Source organism: Takifugu rubripes, chromosome 1, assembly GCF_901000725.2.
Source record: "Takifugu rubripes chromosome 1, fTakRub1.2, whole genome shotgun sequence".
Taxonomy (NCBI): domain Eukaryota; kingdom Metazoa; phylum Chordata; class Actinopteri; order Tetraodontiformes; family Tetraodontidae; genus Takifugu; species Takifugu rubripes.
The window spans coordinates 8,621,777-8,644,695 of record NC_042285.1 but is presented as its reverse complement, the minus strand read 5'-3'; the positions used below and the strand labels follow the sequence as shown (position 1 = coordinate 8,644,695).

Below are 22,919 nucleotides of genomic sequence, written 5' to 3'. Positions count from 1 at the left end.
TTACAGTGGAAATGTTGATAAATTCAACTTTACATTAGATGTTCACACAACATATAGAGTATTCATGTCAGCAAAAACATATTCAAGCTGAGGAGGAAAATAAGATCTGCTTGGATGTATGTTCAAATACCGAAATCTCAGTTTAGTAACTCTGGTTTTGAGTGTTACCAAAGAGAAGCAAGTAAGTTCACGCGATCGGATGCGATCCGCTCCCAGCAAGAAGAGGAGTGTGCGTGATGAAGGAAGGGGTGTATCAGGTACGGGGGGAGGGAGAAGCACACAGCATAATAGCTCCAGCAGCGCAGAAGGAGCAGCAGATGTGAGAGACCCAGCGCACAGGCCAGTTGTAATTAGCCGCAGTTATTTTTAAAGGACTAACCGGATTATGAGGATCTGAGGAGCAAAGAAGAGTCACCAAAATCCTGTGTCATCCAAGGCGAGGGATTAAATCCGATTTCTTCACTCCTCTGTCATGGGGATAGACCGGCAGCGGAGAGCATCTCTGGCGCTCACCTTGAACTTTGTCGCCCTGTTCCTGGCCGTGTCGGCTCTCACCACCAGCTACTGGTGCGAGGGTACGCGTAAAGTGGTGAAGCCTTTCTGCACCGGCCCGGTCACCACCAAGCAGTCGTTCTGCATTAGGTTCAACAGTTCCAACCTAAATGACACGCGGCTGGTGCAGTACATCTGGGAGACCGGCGAGGACAAGTACGTGATGAGGAAGTTTCACACCGGCATTTGGTTCTCCTGCGAACAGAACGTCAACATGACCGGTAAGTTTGTGAAGGCGAAGGGACGAGAGCTGCGCAAAGGGGCGCTCCGCGGGGAGGCACTGCCGGCGGGGGCTAACTCCACAATTCTAATCCCGCTCTCAAAAATGATTTCAGGAATAAACCTGTAAAGAATAATCTGAAATTCTGATCAAAAATCCGATCAGAATAATCTCACGGTAACACCTCGTCGCCGAGCACTTGTTATCTGATCACCGAAACAATGCAATTTTAACAAATCCAAAATCTTTTAAGATTAATTTAAAACTGCATTCCGACTTTATTTGGTGCATCACTTCATTTTATTAACAAGACCCATTCTTAATTATGATTTTTAAAAGTGTAAATTGAAGCTGCTTCTTTTTTAACGGTGAGGTAGTACCATGAGGGTCACTAGTAAGAAGTAATTCAAATTATATTTGATACTGAAACAGTTGTGCGGTTCAAAAATATCTCTGAAGGACCACAGATGCTTATGCTGGTTGTAGAATTTCTGGCTAGCTTACCAACATGCTGAGAGACATAGGAAAGCTTTCACAGAAATGAAATAGGTTTGGTGATTGGATCAAAAGGCGATTCCTCTCTGTCATACAAAGTGAGTCATGTTACATCTCACTGGAGAAATGATGGATTACAGATTAAGCTCCTGCTCATCAGAACACTGCAACATCTTGTTGACAGAGTGACAGTGAAATGCCTTTATGTTTTTCAGGTGAAAAATGCAGAAGTTTCCTTTATGTTGCCCCTTCGAATGAAAGAGGTAGGAACCCCAGTCAAAGATCAGACATGCTGTTGTGCAATATCATCTCATCACCCTGAACATTCTGCACATTCTTACGGGATTGTTGGTGAAATGTGTGCTAAACAAAATTTGGTTAACCCTTGTGTGATGTTCATATTGTTGTTACTCAGCCAGCGTTTGTGGGTCTGATGGACCCGTTGCATTTTGTGGCTTTTAATGCCTCACAATCAAACACTTTTATGTTAAAATACTGAACAGATGTTTACCTTATCCCAATTACAAGCAGTATAAACAATATATATGGTTAATATTTGCCCTTTACCTTTGTTAGGTCACATTTATAACTTATTAAAACATAATAAAGAAAATCAATTAAAATCAAGATATGAGTGGAAACTAATTTACAAGTGAAGCAAGGTTTTTCAAAACTACTGACTTTTATTTCTTTGAACTTGAAATTTAACCCATTCAGGTGCACATCAAAATGAGAGGTGATACAGACTTCAAAGATGAGCAATATAGCTCACATTGGGCATTAGTGGTAAATTTCTTTCTTATTTGAAAATAAGAAAACACAACAGTTTTTCTGCTTAACAACACAAAGGTACCCTCTATTTTATATTGACTTCATCAAGAAATATGGTCAGAACTGAATATATGTCATATAGGACACATTATTACAGCTTTTAAACTGTCAAATAATATTTTGTGTGATATTGAAATCAAGCTTTTTGCAATGGCTGTCTGAATCACTTCCTGTCACATGACTGTCAGCTGATCATCACGTTAGGATGCATTTCAACTGCAACATGCTGTGGAAGTGTAATGCCTACAGAGCTTATGATACCATCCATCCATCTTCAACCGCTTTTCCCTTCAGGGGTCTCAGGGGCGCAGCTCGTCGCAGGGTTTCATGTCATATTACTGAACAGAGATCATCCTCTGAGCGAGTCAGCTGTGTTGGCGTTCAAACAGACCATCTCCCCAGTCCTGTTTTCAGCATTGGACACAATAATCAGAATTGTCACTTTGAGTTTGCATTCACCGTTCTTTGTTGCACTTTGCTCCTCTTACCTCTTCTCTCCAGCAGCTCCTTGTTTTTTGTTTCCATGAGTCAGACGTTTGTGCAATGTTTGAGTTCCATTTAGAGTTCTTTTCTGTTGACAGGTAAGCTATATCGAAATTTAGAGGCTGTCGATCAAAGTATATTTTGCTGTTGATTATTGAACAGGCCTGTCTGTAAATGACTGTTTGGCTATTTTCTTTGCAAGGCCTTTGCCATCATTTGATGGCACAGATGCAAAAAGATCATGTCAAATTTCTCAATTTAGTACAGTTTTCTTCTTTTATTTTCTGCAGAAATACTGTCCACAGAGTATAATAAGTGCGTTTTGAAATGTTCACACAATAACCTTAATCATTTATTCATAAATTCTGTAAATAAAGTAGCTGAGTCAGCATGCTGACATTTGCAAAGTGAACATAAAAATGTGGATGAACAGAATGACGCAGAGGGGGAATTATTTTAACTGGCTTGTTGATATCACTACAGCAGAAAAACAATGATGCAAAATGCATTGGAATAAACAGCATAACAACTGACATCAATTAAATCTTAAAAGAAAATCTTCAAGTGAATCCATTTAAATTTGATTATCCACTAGAAATGTCACCAGTTTCCATTCTTTGTTATTAATCAAATGCATGTGGCTTCATTGCTGGCCTAAAATATAAATGCCCCATACAGCAGAGATAGAATACAAGGTGTTACTATGGTAGAAAATTCTTCTTTGAGTATCTATTTAAGGAAAGCACTCTGGTATGCAGCAGATGTTTGAAGGAATGTCTCCCCAGTTCTTCTTTTTTCTACTCCTACTGTAAAATTAATTAACTATTTTAACTCAAAATTCAATTTACAGCAGGTTAAGAGAATACGTTCAAAGTTGATTGAGGATGTATTTATAATTAATGCATGGATATTTTTGGTGATACAGGCATATTACTTTTGTCCACCTCATGATTAATTAAGAGCAGGGTAACGACCTGCCCTGGGAATTATGTGTAATTAGACCTCAGCTTGCATTAAAATATGAGGATATTTTGTCTTACTAAGGCACAACTGAGCCCAGTCCCTGGATGTTGAGCTTCTCCTGTATTCTATCTTTGACTGTGAAGGTCAGCGGCAGGTTCTATGGTCTCGCCTTCCTCTCCATTTGTCCTTGCTCACCCGTGTTTACTGTTCCTCAACCCCCACCTAACCTTCCCCTCCCATCCAGTCCACTCCACCTATCAGTCACTCAAGTCTCCTCTCCTGCTCTATCACATGTGTATGCCTTTCCTAACCCAGCCTCTTCTATATGCAGGAGTGCTGTGGCTGTGCATCGTGGCAGAGTGCCTGTACATCCTCCTACTGGCCACCGGGGGCATCCTCATGTCCATAGAAGTTTGCCACTTCGGCAACGTCATCGATGGACTCAAGCTCAACGCATTCGCTGCCATATTCACTGTGCTCTCAGGTGACTTTTTACTCACATGATCTTTCAACTCTCTGATGTGTAGAGACAAAGAGACAAAGAAAAAGGCACAACATGAATGCGAAATTTACTTTTCTGACATTATAAATTTCTGTCCAGTCAATTGTCCTTCAAATGTCTGCATCCAGGTCCATGCAGCACAGAAAATCAATCCTCTTCTTATATGTCACTGCATTGCACATGTTCGATCTATTTTTTCTTATTTCTGTAAGCTTACTGTAAGCCAGTAGACATAATTAGCCAGTTTGGATCTTATCTTCACTAAGTGATCAAATAAATGCTTTGTTCATTACAAAAAACTACAGAATTTCAGCTGATTAAAATTTTCCTTCCAGAGGCACTTGATTAAATCAGTGAGAAATCCTACTTAAGAAAATACAATTTTCATTTAGTTTTTCTGATTCTTCTGCCGTCTATCTTCTGGCATTTATCTGTAGCCAACCAGCAACTTTTCCCCTGGTTATTTGATGTTAGATCCTGGCTTTATGAGTCAATTTCCCTGACTTCTTCTCATCGTTTCCATTTACGATGGAGGCTGCCTGGGTTTTTTACAGCATTTATCCTAAGAATATGTAGCCGTGACACCTGCACTATAGCAGACAAGACATTACGACAACGGAGTACTTGCTTCTTTTGTCACTGTAGCTCCAAGAACAAGACTGTTCTTTCTGTCTGTCCTTCTGGCACATGACAACACATTTACGAATGACTGTGGGTTTTTGGAAAAAATGGCCCTTAGGATCACGAGTGCATCACCAGGGTTTATTCAATCACTTTCCCAGGAGATGGAGAGATGTGTTCCAATCCGTGGGTCTATTGTCATCTTCCCAGAATCCTGAGATCAACAGGTATATTTTAGTCTGAGGAGCATCAGCAGACATTTCTCAGAAACACAGGTCATGTTGAATATACAGACCTGGCTGAGCTCAAGGCCACATATTGATTTACACCAATGCTCTGAGCCTGAGCGTTGTTTTGATTTGAGACCTAAGCTAAGCTTTGATCTAAACGGTGTGAGAAGCCACAGAGAGGCCAAGCCTGCACTTATTTAATCTCTTTGAAACTTTATAAAACTTGCTCATTAGTGCCCTATGGCTTTTCGGTTCCTCTACATTAAGCAGAGATGATATGACCCAGTGTAAAAATGCTCCACCTATTTGCACTGTAGTATTAATAGTAATGTTCTGTACATAACAGCTGCCCTTTTTGATGTGTTCATTCATCACGCGTCATTTAGCATCCGATTCCAAAGGTGCCCTTTGTATCCAGAAGTTTGTATTCCTTATTAACTGTGTTAAAGCTTAAGTCCTTTAAACCTGGACTGAATTGGTTTTTGAGAGAGATTACCAGAAGGAACAATTAACTTTGACTGGAAATAATGTAATAAAAAAGCTGCAATGTTCTGGAGTTTGGTTCTGGAGTCTGAAAGTACTGCCATTTGAAGTCAAATTGAAGTCAATTCAATCGCTTTTCTTTACTTCTGAGGAACTGGCCACAGTTGACTGCAGTTGTATTTGTTTTAGCTCCAACTTTGTGAACTTTAGAGGCTTCACATATTCTTCTGCCAACATAAACATCACAGAAATATGAATATGAGTTTCTTTTTTGTGTTTGCTTTAATCAGCAGATGCCTCTTCAGTAAATGAAACAGAGAATCTCTGAGAGACCCTTTTTTTCACAGGAAAGAAAGTGATTTAAAGGTTGATCCGATGTCTTTTGTAATGAATAAAATATGTCCCAGCACACAATTGCAAGGCGGGGAGCTGCCCTTCAAAATGGATCCTCCCAACAGGATAGGAAAAGAAAAATAGCTCCAGGCACTGTTTTATGTAGTTGCCAGCATTTTCACACAACAGAAAGCACTAGTTTACCATCTTTCAGCTCTGCACTGATGCTTTCTTACCTAAAAAAGTGGAACCCAGCTTAATGTCTTCACCAGCAGCTCCTGTTTTGCCTACTCTAACTTTTACCTGAACTCAAGCACATCTTTTATTGCACACACCTCTGAAGGTGGATGAGAACTGTTTTGCATAAATAGGAAAGTGAACAAAGCTGCAGCCTCTTGCTCGGGTGCGACTGATTTCCTCCTGGGAAGAAGTTTCATTTTTGGTGCAAGAGTGAGTTTATGAAGCATGTCAGTGACTCGATGTCAACAAACTTTCCAAAGCCAGTGCCTGTTTAAAACATTCATAGGCTTCATCTCATCTCATCTCATAGGCTTCCACATTCACAATATCAGGAAACTGTTCAGATGAGCCAGGGATTGTGCAGTTGTTGACAACAGATCCTTCTCTTCATACGGTGTTCAAGAAACTCTGCTCATCCAAGTTATTGCTGTTATTAATTCATTCAGATTATTGACTCCATTAAGAACTGCACCTAAAGTTGTGGCCCAAAATTAATGTAGTTAGATTATTTGGCAGATCATTAGGCAGTTATTTTAGCCTCAGATGAGACAGACCTCTGTAAGCAAACAAATTAAATCTTCATTTTTAAAAATTGAATTCAGTTTGTAGGAATCTTGATAAAATTTGTATTAAAACATCAGCATTAAAATAATATTCAGAATAATGCTTGCCATGGAGTCTTTTAAAAACGTGAACGTTTTATGTAGTGAAACATCTTTTTACAGCCTGACACTGCCCTCTAGTGGTTATATATGAAATGCAGTTGAGTGCTTGTTAATACATTTGACGTTAAAAACATGATTAAAGGTTACTGTTATTTGTTATTTGTTTTTGCTAAGCATGAATGGCCAAACAGGCCATAACTTCTGATTTATTGCACTTTGACAATCCTGGAATACATACATCTAAAGGACCAAATTTCATGGATGAATTATTTAATTATGTGGACCTGCAGAAACCTGTGCCTGCTTGATCAGTGCAGGGTAAAGGTCTTATACACTAAATTAATTTGTTACCATGTCCTGTTTTTTCATTCCTGTTCAATTTCTAAATGTCAAATGTTGAGGAGTCAGAGCTGTGAGATTCAGTGGACAAAAAAAAAATTAAAAAGAGAAGGAAATTAGTAAAAAGAAGGAAATGAGCAAAATGATGAAGATGGGGTGGGGAAAAAAGGTACTTCATTAAAGAAGAAAAAAGTTTAGAACCAAAGTATTTGCTCATTTTTGTGTTGTACTTGTATCAAAAGGAATTTTTAGATTCTTTGAATCTTTAAGTACGTGAATTATTACATTGTGGCGTACAAGTACAGCTTTTTATAGCTATAAATTGTTAAGGTTACTACATTTATTGATGACTTTGGCAATTCAGGAAACCTTCAACTATAACAGATGCTGTGATGCAATCGGTTTAACATCTTGTCAAACGATTGCGTTATCTACACTGCTCTGTTCCCAAAATATGCTACTGAGAGAGTTCAACAAAAAACTCATACACTCTTGGCACCCACACATATTAAGTTGATCACATTTTTACGCTATAAAAATAAATGTAATAAATGTAATCTCGCTGCCTCAGGTCTACTGGGTATGGTGGCCCACATGATGTTCACCACAGCCTTCCAGCTGACTGTCAGCCTGGGCCCAGAGGACTGGAAACCTCAAACATGGGACTACAGCTGGTCCTACATGTGAGTTCACAGACAGCTGCAGTACATGTGTTCAAGTATACCTGGTGTACCCAGATACTGGGTGTCTTGATTGAACCTTGAGTCCTCTATGTCTGTTGGGTTATATCAGGAGTATGGCACATGTGTAAATATGGGAAGAGCAGGCTGATAAACGGAGGGATTGTGTGAGGAAAGCATTAATAAAGGTGACTACCAAAGCACAGGTGACAACTCTGAAGATGTAAAAAGCTTAATAGATTTGAGAGAACTTTCCATATTGTCAAATGGAGCGTGACAAAGAGGAAGTAAATCTCTGCTAAAGTTCACCCAAAGATTTTAGGGACTAACTAGGAATGAGCAGTTTGTTCGGTTGAGACCAAAATTTGCCCTATTGGCGAGCTGCTATGTTGCTTCCACAGAGATTAAAGGAAATAAAGTTAGAGAAAACAAATGGGGATATATACCCCATTGACATTCGACATTGATGATAGTTAAACAAAGATGCATTATCTTCCAAGTAAGAATAACTTTGAACATTGTTTTTATGTCAGTTTATCCTCAATCTTGTCTCTCTTTGCTCAGTTTGGCTTGGAGCTCCTTCACAGCCTGTATGGTCTCCTCAGTCACCACCATAAACCGCTACACCAAAACCATCCTGGAGTTCAAACACAAGCGCAGAAATATTGAGAAGAACCTGAAGATCAAGCAGAAGCTGCTGGAGCTGGACTCTCCTGAGCAGGTGTGGGACATGTACATCAGTTCTGTGCCCAGCACTGCCGAGGAACTTCTGGACCTCTCATCTAATGGTCGCAAACTCTCCAACTCCTCCCTCTTTATGGACCTCAATGACTTGCCTGACCCTCAGGGGGAGGAGTACTGCTAGAGGAGGAAGCATGTAGCATCACCAGGATATCATCACCTTCCATATGGTTCAATAAAGTAGTTACAGCAATAATTCACCATGGTTGAAAGCCCCCCCACAAAAAATCTGAACGGCACCAAATAATGTGTAGCAAGGCCAGTCTAGCTGATCTAGAAGAAAGAGGGAAAGACAAAAACACCGGACTAAAAACAGAATGTGATCATCTTTTTTGGACAAATTTTAAGTTGGCTGTATCTGGAACCTTCTCAGACGGTTCTGCAACGAAATTGTATTTCAAGGCCTCAACGTCCGATTAACCAACCTTGAAGGGTTCGATTTGATTTGATTTTTTTTATATATCCTTTATTAAAAATAACGTTAAAAATTAAAATAACACAAGAAAAAGGTGACACATCATGTATATTTACTTAAGTCACCATAGGAATGCAGTTTTATCTTATTTTATCTTCGTTTATCTCATATTCAGCTAGTTAGCATGCTTAGCCAGCTATTTAGCTGAAGAGTTTGTTAAAGCAAAGGGGATTGAGTTACCTTTTTATTGGACTTTGCCACAGTATCAACTAGGTAAGGATCATTAAGAAGCTTTGGATTAAATCTAATCCCCATTTGGGCTTCAGACAAACTGGTATGAGACTCATTGCTCAACCTTAACCAAATTCACATGATAAGTTTCAAACATTTGAAGATTTTTAACTTCTCAATGAAGACAAACAGCCTCTAATGGAGGTGGATTTTGCAGTAACCTTAAAATCTTGGTTAAAAAAAAGATTCACATAATGGTGAACTGCCAGAGAAAATGATAACAGGTTGTCTCAGCATCAGTGCCGGTTCTACACTTAAGGCTATTAGCAATACAGCTCTGAAGGGTCAATGCTTGTTGAACAGCTAAATCTAACTGTTGCCTCAGTCCTCCATTAGGAAGTAGCACAAAATGACTTTGGCTCATTTCAGTTCACTGCCAGTTGGATTGTAATTTCTAAGAAAAATGTACAAATATGCTAATGTTTTAGGTCTCATTTTGCTTTGTCACACTTTCATCAGAGCTGAGGAGCAAAAGAAATGTTGTTGGAGAGAATTGGGAGTGGATGGCAGAGCGAGGAGCCACACTGAAGCAGTTTAGGAGGCTTTAATTAAATGTTGAGACAGAAAGGGCCACGTGAGTGATACCTCATAATTGTAGTCACTCTACTAACAGATGGACTTCTTAATTCAAAACATTATTAACGTCATAGGGCAGGGCTAATTTTTAACCATCTGAGTGATCAGAGGTGGTCACCCCATAATATCACACCCGTACATTTTACCTTGAACTGAGGTGGTAACTATTGTAACATCAGTCAAGCATCAGCATTTAAGTTATGCTCCATATTATCTGGACTTATTTGGTGCCCCCCAACATTCAAGTATTTGGAAAAAGCAAAATAATGGAAACCGAGGGCACGCTATACACGTGAACCATAGCTATGTGAGGGTACAGAATGTCTTAAAGGTCATGCTGAGTGCCTTGACTTCCAGCAGCATGATTAAACAGCATGCTCTCTGCTCACTGCCCCCACACAAGGGCCACGTGGTTTTTGTCTCCCCATTAACTGTTTTCGAGGAACCTTAGTCGGATCCGAGGAACCGTCTCTGCAAACTGCCAAAAGTCAACGAGGAAAGAAGCGCCCCCTGTGTGTTTCCTAGCAGGACATTTACTTGATAACTGAGTGCTTTTCTTCGCAGAAATGTTACTATGAAAAGTGCAGACCGTGATTGTTGTTATTTACAAGTGCTCGTGGAAATGTATATTCTAAATGTATTCGTGTTTTTATCGCAAACTGAAACGTGTTTTTTTTTATTATTATTACTTTTACTATGAATTCTACTGTTTCCAGTGACATCAGCATATGCTGATGTGTGGATTGTTGTATCTTCTTGTGTGTGTCCGACTCAGTGGCCCATTTTGTGTAGTGTTCTTTGGTCACTTTTTTTGTGGTTATCATTTTTGCCATTATCACGACCTAATGTGTTGATATAAGATACATTTATATGAAAACATATTATTCCCAGAGGGGAAGAAAACTCATAATAATAAATTAACTCGTTTTTAACTGTGACTTTCCCCAGATCTGAGGTTTTGTCCACAAGGTGGCAGTATTTTCCAAGGATGATGTTATTGAAGCGCCGCTTACAGCTCAACCAGGAATGTTTTATTTCTTTTATCGTCCAAAATAAAATTCTAGATCTGATATTTGGGCATAAAATCAGCCTTCAATGGGTTGTAAAGTTTGAAATGCTACAGTTTTATTATAATAGACATTTTAGCTAATGTCTAGTTAATAAGAATATTAACTTGATATTAAAATAGGAATTAATTAGACCTTGTGCACAGAGCAGGAAAAAATAATAGACATATACAACAAAATTCTAAAGATAGTTTTGTTTTTATGCATAAGTGAATAGATGCAAACTGAAAATGACCCTGTAAACAGGCCTTCTCACAGTGGCACAGCAAAACTGGATGATTCACAGAAATGACCATGAACAGGCTGACCTTTTCTCATTGATCCGACTTGTTGTGGTCGTCCTCCAATGTTTTCTTCTCTTCTCTAGAGTTGCAAGAAGGATCAGGCTGCAGTCGGATGCTAACTTAAGCTTTGATCCACACCAGTTCCTCTACAGCCATTCACCCACATTCATTATTCAAGAGTACAAAACCACTCAGTCAAATCTGAGCTCATATGAGCCCCCCCCCCCCCCCCCACCGCCCCACACACACACACACGCACTTGAAGGACTGAGCCCCCTTTTCTTCTTGTTCAATACTTGGAGGCTACTATTCATTATTTGATTTTATATTCACTGATTGGGCACAGAATTATGAAATTTGAGGGATATGAACCAAATGGTAGTGGTTTGTTAGCACAGTATATAATAATAAGTATATAAATGTATGTCTGCTTGTGTGGTGCAGGTTCATTTAAAATAATGCATCATTGGTTAGAATTGTACTAATTTCTGAACACAACAGAAGGTCTGTGAAACCTCAAAGCACTTGTTTATTGAAACATGTGGAGGAGGACAAAATGGCCTGTAGAAAATAGAAGGAGATACCTCAGTGAAACTTACTGAAGAAACTTTAATAGAACATCTTTGACAAGAAAATGTTGCACCAGTTTTCACATTTCATTCAACAAATGGCTCCTACACGTCATTGCTAACAAGCCCCACACAATGGGTCACTGCCAGCCAAAGTCCTGGCCCGCCATCTGATAGAAGCGTCTGTTATGTGGTCTATAGAAGTCCCTGAGCCGCCGCATCACCTCGGGGTCAATGAAAGCATGTGTCCTCCCTTTTGTCTTCCCCAGGCAGTGAGGTTTGCTGCTGCCCTCGGGCTTCTTCAGGCAGGGGAAGCCTTTCGTCTTGTTAAAGTAGAAATGCTTGTCCGTGATGATCCTCTGGAGACCCAGAAAGTCCTGGACTTTGCCCAGCTCTCCTGATGGATCAGAGATGAGCTTCTCACCGCTGACCAGATGGATCTGAGTCTTGGGGAACCAGGCCAGCCAGCGCTCCAGGTGCTGGGCATACAGACCGATCCACAGTGGGCTCCACATGGCGTCGATCTGACCTAGAGACAAGAACAGAGGTTTCAACAGGATAAATCTTTATCTCATCAACCATGTAGTCTAAACAAAACCTTGAAAATTCTTCTTCCCTATCTTAACAGTCCCCACAAAGTTTCTCATTATTTCTGAGTTATTTGGTGTCAAACTGTTTGGCAGCAAAATGGACGTTCTGCTGATGATGATTCTGAGATCATTCTTGCATTGGTGACGTCAACCACCCAGGAACCGGTATGTAGGAGAGCTCAGCTGTCGTTACATGGTTTTGCAATGGGTTGGGTGGAGAAGATGGAAGCAACCCCCCCAGGGCTCCTTTGGCAACTAAATTCCCCCGGGACTTTCATTGTGGTTATGTTCACACCACTAATAGGAACGAAAGTGACTTTTGAAAAACAGAGGATACACAATAACATAAGAAGAGAAAAGGAAGAAAAGCCAGTTACACATATATTTTACACAGTTTTTTTATGAAACCACAACTACGCCATGGTAGAAACCATTTTGGGGGATATGAGTATATCATTCTGCAGCCCTCCTTCAGAGGTCGTGGTCTGGCTTCAGCCTCGGGACACTGTCACTTCATCCGTCTGTACAAGCAACGCACAGCAGCAGCCTCAGTACCTGTGCTCTGATTCTTGAAGGCCAGGCTCTCAAAAGGAGGGATGTCGGGGGTCTTTGAGATGATCTGTGTGTAGTCCGATATGGCCCTGGTGACGGGATCACGGACGACCACAATTAGCTTCACATCTTGAGACATGGCGTGGACTCGTGCCGGCGTTTCCACGGTAACAAAGTAGCGAGGTGTCTTCTCCATCACAATCTGGCCATCCAGCGCTTTGGGCATCAAACCCCTGCAGTACAGGAAAAGCGATTTTATGCCAACTGACATCATAATTTGTTTTGCAAATGTTTGAATTTTTTAGATAAGAATTAAGAAAAGGCAATGAGAAGGCAGTGTCTTGGTTCTACCTGGACTCCCTAAAATGTACTCACTTAATTAGTTTCACAAACCCTATAAATATCTTTTGCTTTTGTCTTGAAGACTCTCCTTTAGTCCACAGAATATCCATTTCCAGGTAAACACAAGTCAATTCAGCTGTGAACCACTGTCTTGCAATGTTTTCATAATTCAAACATAAACAGGTTAAAAAGATCAGCATGTATCAGCATGTTTTCTGAAGTAAAGGTGGTTTGAAAACTGTTTTTAAACATTATAAAATGAAATATAAAGCATGATTGTTCTCTCTCTGCATCTCATTAGTCACTCTGACAAACACCGTGTGCAGATCTCCTGTGATGCAGACACACAGGGCAGCAGCCTTATAACCATTCTGGTTGCTCCAGTTCTGCTCACCTCTGCACCTCCACAGCAGAGACTCCACAGATGGGACTCGTTTAGACATAAATGTCTCCAGAGGGCCCCACAGGACCGGCTGGGGGAACTCTGGGACATCTGCCGCAACACCTGCCTCACACCTGACAGTCTGCTCGAAGGCATGCGCAAAAGCAGCTCTGAATCAGCCTTCAGTCTTCAAGTCTTCAGCTTGATTTGCTGTGTCATGCATTTTTCTTTTCCATGTCATCCCCTATTAAAGTGTCAATAACAATGTTCCCAAGCAGTAACGACTCTTTAAAAGCAGGACAACAGAGAAGAGACACTCTGACAGCGATGAGGAAAGGATTCTCTGATCAGTATTGGCTCAGGTCTCAGATGAGCTTGTAACACAAGCCCCTGTCAATATACCTCCCAACCCCCACCCCCTAAGCCGGCCTCACTTTCATAAATCCGATGCACGCACACACACACGCACGCACACACACACACACACACACACACACAGAGCACACATGTGCTGATTTCATTTGATCTGATCAGTGTGAGGCAGAACTTACCAACACTTTTGCATAAAGACTTCCCTTTTAACTCCAATACCCTGAGCAGGAGGTGCCACACAGTCTGGAACACACGCACGCGCATGACACACGCACATACTCTCAGAGGGGTGTGTGTGTGTATGTGTGTGTGTGTGTTTGTGTTCGTATGTGAGAGAGAGAGAGAGAGAGAGAGAGTGTCTTCAAGCTTTTGCTAGAGTGTTTTGAAATGAAAGGGGTGGGTGCCATTAACAGTGCATCTATGGATGGTCCAGTACCATTACCTCACTGCAAAGACCTAATTAGAGATCTGTGAGAACACCATCAGACGCTAGGATCTATTATAGACATGTTCCTGCTATATGACCTACAGGGGCATCACTGACAAGCAGGTTTGGGATCACATATGATTCTCGTATGCATGTTTTTCTCATGCACTGCTTTCATACCAGTGTGTAGATACAAAGACATTCCTGAAATACCATCAATAGCTCAACCAGAGGTGAGTGCTTCCATCTGCCAAAATGTTAAAAATGGACAACAGGACACCTCCGTGATAAGCAAAGAAACTTCCTTTCAGCCTTAGATCAAATATTGATTTATTCTGAGTAACAGTGATGTCGTCTCACTGAAATGGACCTATAACCTTTCTACCAAAAAAATGCCATCAAGTTACAACCATTTCTGAATCACCCAACTCAATATGAGAACATACTGACTATAACTTAAATGCTGAAATTACTGAAAGTGAATGTATAAATTGCACACATTGCAATTAGTTTCAGCACAAATGAAAATATGTGCACGTATATTTTTATTTACAGGAAGACACTAATAATGCAATACAATTTTTCATCTATCAAGTATCTATAATGTCTAAAACATTTATTAATTTCTTTACATCACTTGTCAAGAGATTTGCTTAATAGTGAAATACTTCGTTTCTAGGATTCATATCATCAATCATGAGATAAAACCAATGTCTTATCAGCTCTTATCATAGAAATTAGATTGATTGAGTGAAGTGATGGACTGGAGGTTTAAAGTAGCAACAAAAAAGGTAGCTCAATGAATCTGCACTTTTAAAACACTGTCTTACCAACGTCCGTACAGTGCTTATTTATCTCACCGAGAGCCAGATCAAACATCCGGCATGATAAACATGGGGATCATTCAGCAGCTTAATATAAGCCTCTTTTTGCCTTAAAGGAACCTCTTTTGTGATCTGCTTCCCAGGGGCAGTGAATTACAAACAGTGGGCCAAGGCCACTGGCTATTGATCCTGCGGGGGCTTTGGGCAAACAAGCAAAGGTGTGTTTGGGTGGTGATCATCAGAAAGTGATGGGGAGCATGTGTATTAAGTGCATGAAGAAAGAAGGTGTGTACTCCGGCACTGGGCCTCAGCTGGGCCTGACACTGGCAGCTGGAGTTTGGGGAGCCTCTGGAGCCCCATCAGCACCACGCTGTGTTGTCTGATGTGCATGTTATATGTTAATTATATAGAAATATGCAGTAGGTAGGATTTGGGGGGTGTCAAATAAAAAGATGTGTGTGTGTGTGGGGGGGGGGGTCAAAAACCTGGTTCGTTTGTCTTTAAGGTTTCATCCAATGTGAAAACATAGCCAATCAAAAGCTCAGAATTAACTCTCAATTATGCATGCTTGGGTACTTATATGATTTGGGCATGTATTTGTCTGTATGAATGCATGAGTGTGTTTTTCTGTGTATTATTAGGGGCCACTCATCCATTTCCTCAATAGAGGGAGCATTAAGGGCTCTGTCCATTGTGGTTGTGCCCTGTCCATTTCCCAGAGACATCCATCATAGAGGGGCCCCAGATTCCTCCCTACCTCCACATTGTAATCCCTGGGGGAAAACTTTAATGAGGACCAAATCACCCCACCAGTCTGGGCCTTATGGTGATCACCTCCAGTACAGTACAGGGCTGGACAAAACACACCTGCACCCACAGAGCACGACACAGATCGTTATGTAGCCCCACAAAAACACAACATTTAATGACTTTGATGTGAGAATAAAGCGTACAAGCCCAAAGCTCAACAAAATCCGATTTCACTAAAAATCTGCCCATGTCACAAATTCCCAACCGCTGAATCGCAGTGAACATCACATGGATTTGGCAGCCGATCCGCCTCGATTTGCATGGCAATTATATTCCTTTGTACCAACGCAAAAACACAAGTAACACCATGTGCTGTGTCATGGCAGCACAAAGCCGTCAATGTATGGGTATGACTTTAGAAGCCTCCCGTAATGAGTTCATTAGGAACTGCTAATGAATCAGAACAGCTGACTCTCAGTAGTTGGAACAATATTAGTTTATTCATGTTCTTCAGAACCCATCTTTTTACAAAGATATTTGATTATTCTGAAAAAACGTGCAACTGAACTGAAAACCAACTTCATTTCAGTTAAATAGAAAGGTGAGCGTTGCAGTTTCTTAGAAGTGCTGACAAGCAGCAAATATCGATCAGCTTAGGCCTTTCCAGTTACTCAGCATCAATAATTTATTGATAAATCTGACAATAACTCGAAAATATAGTACAACTTATCTCCTCAGTCTGTGCTAAACAGAATAGCCTTACAGACAGACTAGACCCAGCTCTGATGACAGCCACCGTCCCCCCATTCCCACCCCAGGTTGAACCGTAGGTCAGAGAAGATGTGCGAGATTGTGGTCACACTGACTTCACCCTTTAACCTCAAGCTCACCCCAGCACTCACTTATCTTTATTTTATATTCCCCCTTTTTTTACCCTCTTCCTGTCATGTCATCTTTCAGCAGGAAACCATCACGAGAGGGATGTGAATTTCCAGCCGAGCAATTTTAATGCACTCAGAGCTGCATAGAGGGACTGTGTAACGTGACCCCTGTGGGCCCTGGGTTTGGCCGGAGGGAGATTATGCCTGTGTGGGATAAAGCTTCCTGCTAATTGTAAAAGAAGCCAAGCTGACCAACGCTAACCGCGCTAATGCTGGAGTCAAACCAAGGTCAGAGCTACGAGATAAAGCTATCGATCGCTCGACAACACAGTCAGGAGGAAATTTCCAGTCCATCTCCTGGCTTCATCGCTGTGTTTTTTTCCCCCCAATCTCTCCTCCAAACACCATTAGTGTATCACTGATCTCTGTTACTACTGAAGCTAACTGCAATGTTATTCAATGAGCTGCTCAGCGAAAGATTGATAATGTTTATAAGGTTCATGAAAAAAAGCAGTGTGTGCAACTGCACTGTTAATTCAGTGACCCTGCATTTAATTTTTGCCTTTATGGATTGCGTAATCAGATTTTTTTCTTCATATTTAGGTCTTAACTCTGAAGAATTCTAATAGCACAATAAGTGGAAAATGAGCGCAAGAAGCAAAAATAAATCTTCAAAAAGACACAAGACTCAGACATCATAAAACATTCAGAGGCAGCAAGCCCCAGATCAGTGAAATAGCACCAGTCAAAAGTGTTGTGGGAAAAAAAATGAAAAAGAAATAAATGAAATTATGGCTAACTCCTCTTTAAAAACATGATAGCAATAAATGGAACATAAGTTCTTAGTCGAATTCGCAACTTCATTAAGGATCAAATGACATAAACTAATTTCCTCTCATCTTTACAGCAATTCTTCTGAAGTTTATTTTTTTTGTAATTTTTCTTTTCTTGGAAGTGTTTGATGCTGGACAGTTATGGAAAGGGGGAGAATCAGCGCCACATGTACTGGGGATACATAGTCATGAAGAAAAACTGGAAAGGATTTATCCAGTTTCCCTCATATGCAGGTATTGTTACACGCAAAGCTGTCCCCATGACAGGAACCAAATTTCCATTAATGGACAGGAGATACAAAGAGAAAAGAATAAAATTATTGAACTCTGGAGGCTGAAATGTCATTCTGCTGGCTGATGCATCGAAATTCAGTAAAGTTACAGTCTGATTTGCTGCAGGTCATGCTAAAGATTCTGGACTGGCCACAGAGACTCAGAAAACAGCAATTTGGTGGCTACTCTTCCCTGTATCACCAGTAAACTTTGTATAAACTAATATGAGGATATAAAAGCATTTGATGATTGGAGAGAGAAAATGGCTTAATGTCATGGATTGTGATTTCAATTTTACCCGCAGCAACGGTGGAATAGGATTTTATTTGGAGTTCAATCTGTCTTGAATAAGCTTACATTAGTGCTGCTCATTTCCAGCCCATTTGTAGAGGTCAAACAACATCAAATCAAATTTCAGGAAGGAGCCATTAAAACAGAATAGATAGCTTCGTACAATAAGCTTCATGAGGTTGTGTTTATGTAATATTTCACAATAATGCAGAAATGAAATTCCAAAACTCTCTTCAGGGGTGTACTGTGTGAATGTTGTGATTTGTTTAAACCCATGTTTTTTGTGTTTTATTTAATATGAATGTGAATATGATTATGGTTATTGTTATTATTGTTGTTGTTTTTATTATTACAATATTTAAACAATAATCATCATCATCATCATCATCATCATCATCATCGTGTTTTTTACTTACGGTAATAACTTGATATGCTTAGGTTTAGGTTAAACCAGAACAAGATGGGCCTTTACGGCTGTGCTGAGGCTGACTGTCTGTACTATGTGTTATAAAGTGTAGTGAACACATCATTAACTCCCACCCTATTTGTGATCTGAAGTCAGGGGTCAATTGACATGACTGACAGGGATGTCAAGTGGCTCGAGCCCCATCTGGCCCGAGGGAAAGACCTGACAATCTAGTGTCACAGTCACATCAACACACAAACAAATGTATACTGAACATCATGACTTATAGTGAAAACATGTTCTGTAGTCCATTCACACACTTCCTCTACATTTACATACAGGGGGTGTGCAAGTGGGTTCTTGTGAGGACACAATGTGCAAGTGAGGGCATTTTTGCTGGTCCTTACAAATGTAAAAATATTTTTGAATGTTAAAACATGATTTTAAGGCTGGGGTAAGAATTGGGTTTTGGTGAGGGTTCAATTGGGATGTCTTTTTAGCTTTCAGACCTGTCGCATAAAACTTATGAAAGAAGCTGATAGCTGAAAGTTTTTGGCTTAAGTCACTTAATTAATTTATATTTAAATAAAAGTCTGAAATACGTACCAATTTTACTGAAAGTATTTATTTTCATGGAACTTCTGTACTGAGATGCAGAGTGTAAAAATAGCTAAAATAATTCATAAATAAATTTGGTGCAATAAAGGCACAATTTTTGCATTCAAAATGAACATGAACATTTACACCAGCACAATATTAAAATGCTTAAATCATATTTTGAGCTACAGTGGTAATAACTGCAAAAACCTTCTTGTTGGATTGTTATCAAATATGACAGCCGGATTAATGTGGTTATAAGCGGTAGCAGGTCACATTTTGGGAACTCTGGTGATATATTCATTATATAAGTTTTTTTTTTACTCCACAAACACGGTGTGATATAATCTCTTTGCTGTGCAGGAACTGTGCAGCAGATGTTGCTCAGGATGGGGCTTTGCTCCTGCAGGTGTGGATGCTGTGGATGCCTGCGTACGTACTTGTTATTTCATTCCATCTCTCGTTAAACTGCTGCTGACATGCCAAAGAGGTTTGAGCTGAGCCAAAGTCACTACTGAGCTCCTGTAATATATGGTAAGCTGGTTAACACCAGCACATAGACCAGATTTGGATGTATTTCAAAACTGTCATATTTGCAGAGATTCAAAGGCCCACAGGTGCAAGATAAATGCTGGATTCCCTTTGCTGAAAACCTCATCCACCAGGTAGTGTGACCGGCATGAAAGCTTCACCCACCCCACCCCCCCACCCCCCAGTCAGTCCCCTCTTGTGTGTGCTTTCAGAGTATCCCAAAGTTTTCATGGGACAGGCTGAGAACAAAGCCACATGACAACAGTAACATCTGGCTAAAGCTCCAGAGATGATTACTCTGCTGCGCTGTGACAACTCATCATCTATCTTTCTCTCTGACTTACCCTACTGTATACACACGCATAAATCACACACTGCAGGCACACGCAGACACATGAACAGACAGATTGGTGTAGGCAGATGGCAGCATCTCTATGACTGTCACTTAAGCTCTGTAAAATAGCCGTGGATACTTTTATCCTCCAAGATATACAAAAACTAAATAAATAATAAAACTAAATATATCTAAACTTTCCAAAATATAAAACAAAAAAAACAATTTGTGAGAGTTTAACACATGGTAGTAACACAAGTAGTAAAATAGATTGTTTGTTATCATTAAAAAGGGAATAAGATGGGGGAAAAAAATTAAAAATAATGTCCAAAAGGAAGTTCATGAATGGAGTTTTGAATGGTTTTGAATGGTTTATGTTACATTTTTCAAACGTGCCAAATGCCTGAAAGTGGGGGGAAATCGGCCGATTATAAATATTTCGAGAATAATCGAAATTACAATGATTATTCAACATTTCCACTGCTTAAATGGACCCTAGGGTTTGGATCAGGTTACTTTGCAGACTTTTAGGAACGTGCGCATACCTGTACCAGTCCAGTCCCCGTGCGTAATGTCGGTCGAAGAAGTGTGGCTCGGAACCCAAGGCGCGAATGTCCGGGTGGAGCCGCAGAAACTCCAGGAGCGCCCTAGTACCTCCCTTTTTAACCCCTATGATTAGAGCCTGGGGTAACCTCCGCGTTGCAATAAGTTCTTTACCAGAGATGTTCACCTCTAGGCCGGTGTGTCCACTGTACGTGCTGGTGGTGACCTCTTTGGCAAAGTTCCTCTCGTTTAGCCTCGCCGATCCCGACAAGAGGAATTCAGCCTGCCTGATGCCAGAGCTTTCTGTCAGCTGAGACTCGTAGAATCCAGTGAGGAGGTAAACCAAAGAGAAGCAGAGGATGCTCATAGAAGACGCGATGGTGACCCGGTGGAAGAGCCGACGCAGCTCGGCGCTTGGATGATGGTGGAAGCGGTGGTGAAAAGCTGCCATCCCTCAGTGATCCGGGAGAGATGCGGTGCCATATCTAAAGGGTCTGTTCACATCCCGCCGTATGTCGCCGAGACACCGTCAACAACTCCTGGCCAGTTGGAACCGCTACCGTCCTCCGACACCGTCATGGTGCGCGTCAGAAGCGCACCGAACAAGCCAGATTGAAAGTTTCCTTACAGTAATATGCAATTAGGAGGCCGATTTTTATGTTTATCTGTACGATCGAGAACGTGCGACTACTTTTTCTGTCACGCTGACAACACTATCTGAGTCAGAGTGTTGCAGGATGCTAGGACCTCTCTGTGTGTGCCTGGGATTATTCTCTCTCTCTCTCTCTCTCTCTCTCTCTCTCTCTCTCTCTCTCTCTCTCCCTCTCTCTCCCCCTCTCTCTCCCCTTCCTCAAAGTAAAAATGCAGTTTGCTCCATCTAATAAAGTTTTAATTGTCTAAATTTGCAAAAGAAGACTGAATAGAAGAAGTGTGTGTGTGTGTGTGTACACACACACACACACACACACACACACACACACACACACATACATACATACATACATACATACATACATACATACATATAACCCATGAATAACATTGTTATTACACAACTCATCATGCATCCTATATTCATACACGCATGCATAAGGCTTACCAGAGCCTATGTCCTATGCCCTTGTGACCACTGAACCTTGAATTCAATGTTCAATTTGGAAATGTGGATAGATAAAAAAAATATTTGTGTCCTCAAAAGAGTTTTCATCAATGGGTTCAACTACTCTCGAGGGTTACGGGGCCATTTGGACGAGGGTTTATCCCGGCTGACGCTCTGACACTGATCACATGATTGGCTTATTTGTCAGACAGAATTAAGCAGCAGAGGCTTTCGTGAGTCCACTGATTCCAGCCTCAAAGAACAGTTGGTGTCAAGTCATGTCTCTTATTGCTGATCGTGAAAATACGTTTTTCCTCCCTTAACTGGACACTTTATCACCTGCATTTACAGTCAGCGGCATCCTGTTAGGGAGCTTCAAAATGTTGGTGTTTTGTTATTGCTCGGTGCAGGACTAAGGTAGAGCTAATAGCCCATAGGAGACTCATTAGATCCCCCTTCCAACCACTCACACATAAATACACATACTTCATGTTCCATTTGGCTTACCCTGTCATTATCCCGCAGCAGATGTGACCCATGCTGTAACACTACTGCAACAAAGCAGATCTGCCATCCATTTTTGACAGCAGGCTTAAACTTTGTGCTTTGCTCAGTAATCAAACATTCTGCATCTCAAACTAGAAACGAAATTATTTATTAAATTTGCCCAAACAAAGCATCTTTACTACAAAATATTCATGCTGGATTGTGTGTGCAGTAACTTGTGCTTGTTTGTAGTGACATACAAAAAATTCTCTTTGAAGAGATACTATTTCTTTTGATTCTATTGCAAACAAGGGCTTTTGTTTGAAAGGACAGAATTGCTGCCATGTTTGGGTGACAGTATCAACAATAACCTACATTTAATAATAAAAATAAGAAGAAGAATTGGCTAAAGTGTGCTCTGCTTAAGCTGGACTAAAAACCATTCTTTCCCTCATTACATCAAATTTGCTACTGAAGGCAATAACCTCCTTCCACCATAGTGAAGAATTAATTATAAGATAATAAAGGTTCTGCCTGTAAATCATTAATTTTCTTATTGTTTCTTGTTTATTTTACGCTTCAACCTCCCTCCACGGATCATGAGGCAAGGTCACTAGTGGAGGCTGCGTGTCTTTTGTTCGCAGTCCTTCAGCAGATTGTTTTGTGATGAAGTGGTCGCCCATAAAAGCCTGACCCTCAGGGTCAGGGCCAGAGGCCTGATGGTGATTCATTAGTTGACATGGGTCCAAAGCAGTCTGATTAATCTTGTGCATGAAATTAAGCACTTAGAGAAGTGTGAATACTTCTAAACTGAAAATAAAACAAA

The 22,919-nt window shown here is 40.6% G+C and overlaps 2 protein-coding genes across 2 annotated transcripts; one reads left to right on the top strand and one right to left on the bottom strand.

The window, feature by feature from the left end:
- Positions 1-252: 252 nt before the first annotated feature.
- On the top strand, positions 253-10,704 carry gsg1l2b (gsg1-like 2b). Its single transcript, XM_003961557.2, has 5 exons — positions 253-773; positions 1,483-1,530; positions 3,876-4,028; positions 7,529-7,640; positions 8,202-10,704. The coding sequence occupies exons 1-5, from the start codon at positions 473-475 to the stop codon at positions 8,500-8,502; spliced, it is 915 nt and encodes a 304-aa protein (XP_003961606.1). The 5' UTR covers positions 253-472; the 3' UTR covers positions 8,503-10,704.
- An 896-nt stretch (positions 10,705-11,600) lies between these two features.
- On the bottom strand, positions 11,601-21,337 carry hs3st3l (heparan sulfate (glucosamine) 3-O-sulfotransferase 3-like). The gene is made up of 3 exons (XM_003961558.2): positions 20,511-21,337; positions 12,726-12,955; positions 11,601-12,109 (listed from the first exon to the last, which is right to left on the bottom strand). The coding sequence occupies exons 1-3, from the start codon at positions 20,957-20,959 to the stop codon at positions 11,721-11,723; spliced, it is 1,068 nt and encodes a 355-aa protein (XP_003961607.1). The 5' UTR covers positions 20,960-21,337; the 3' UTR covers positions 11,601-11,720.
- Positions 21,338-22,919: the final 1,582 nt, after the last annotated feature.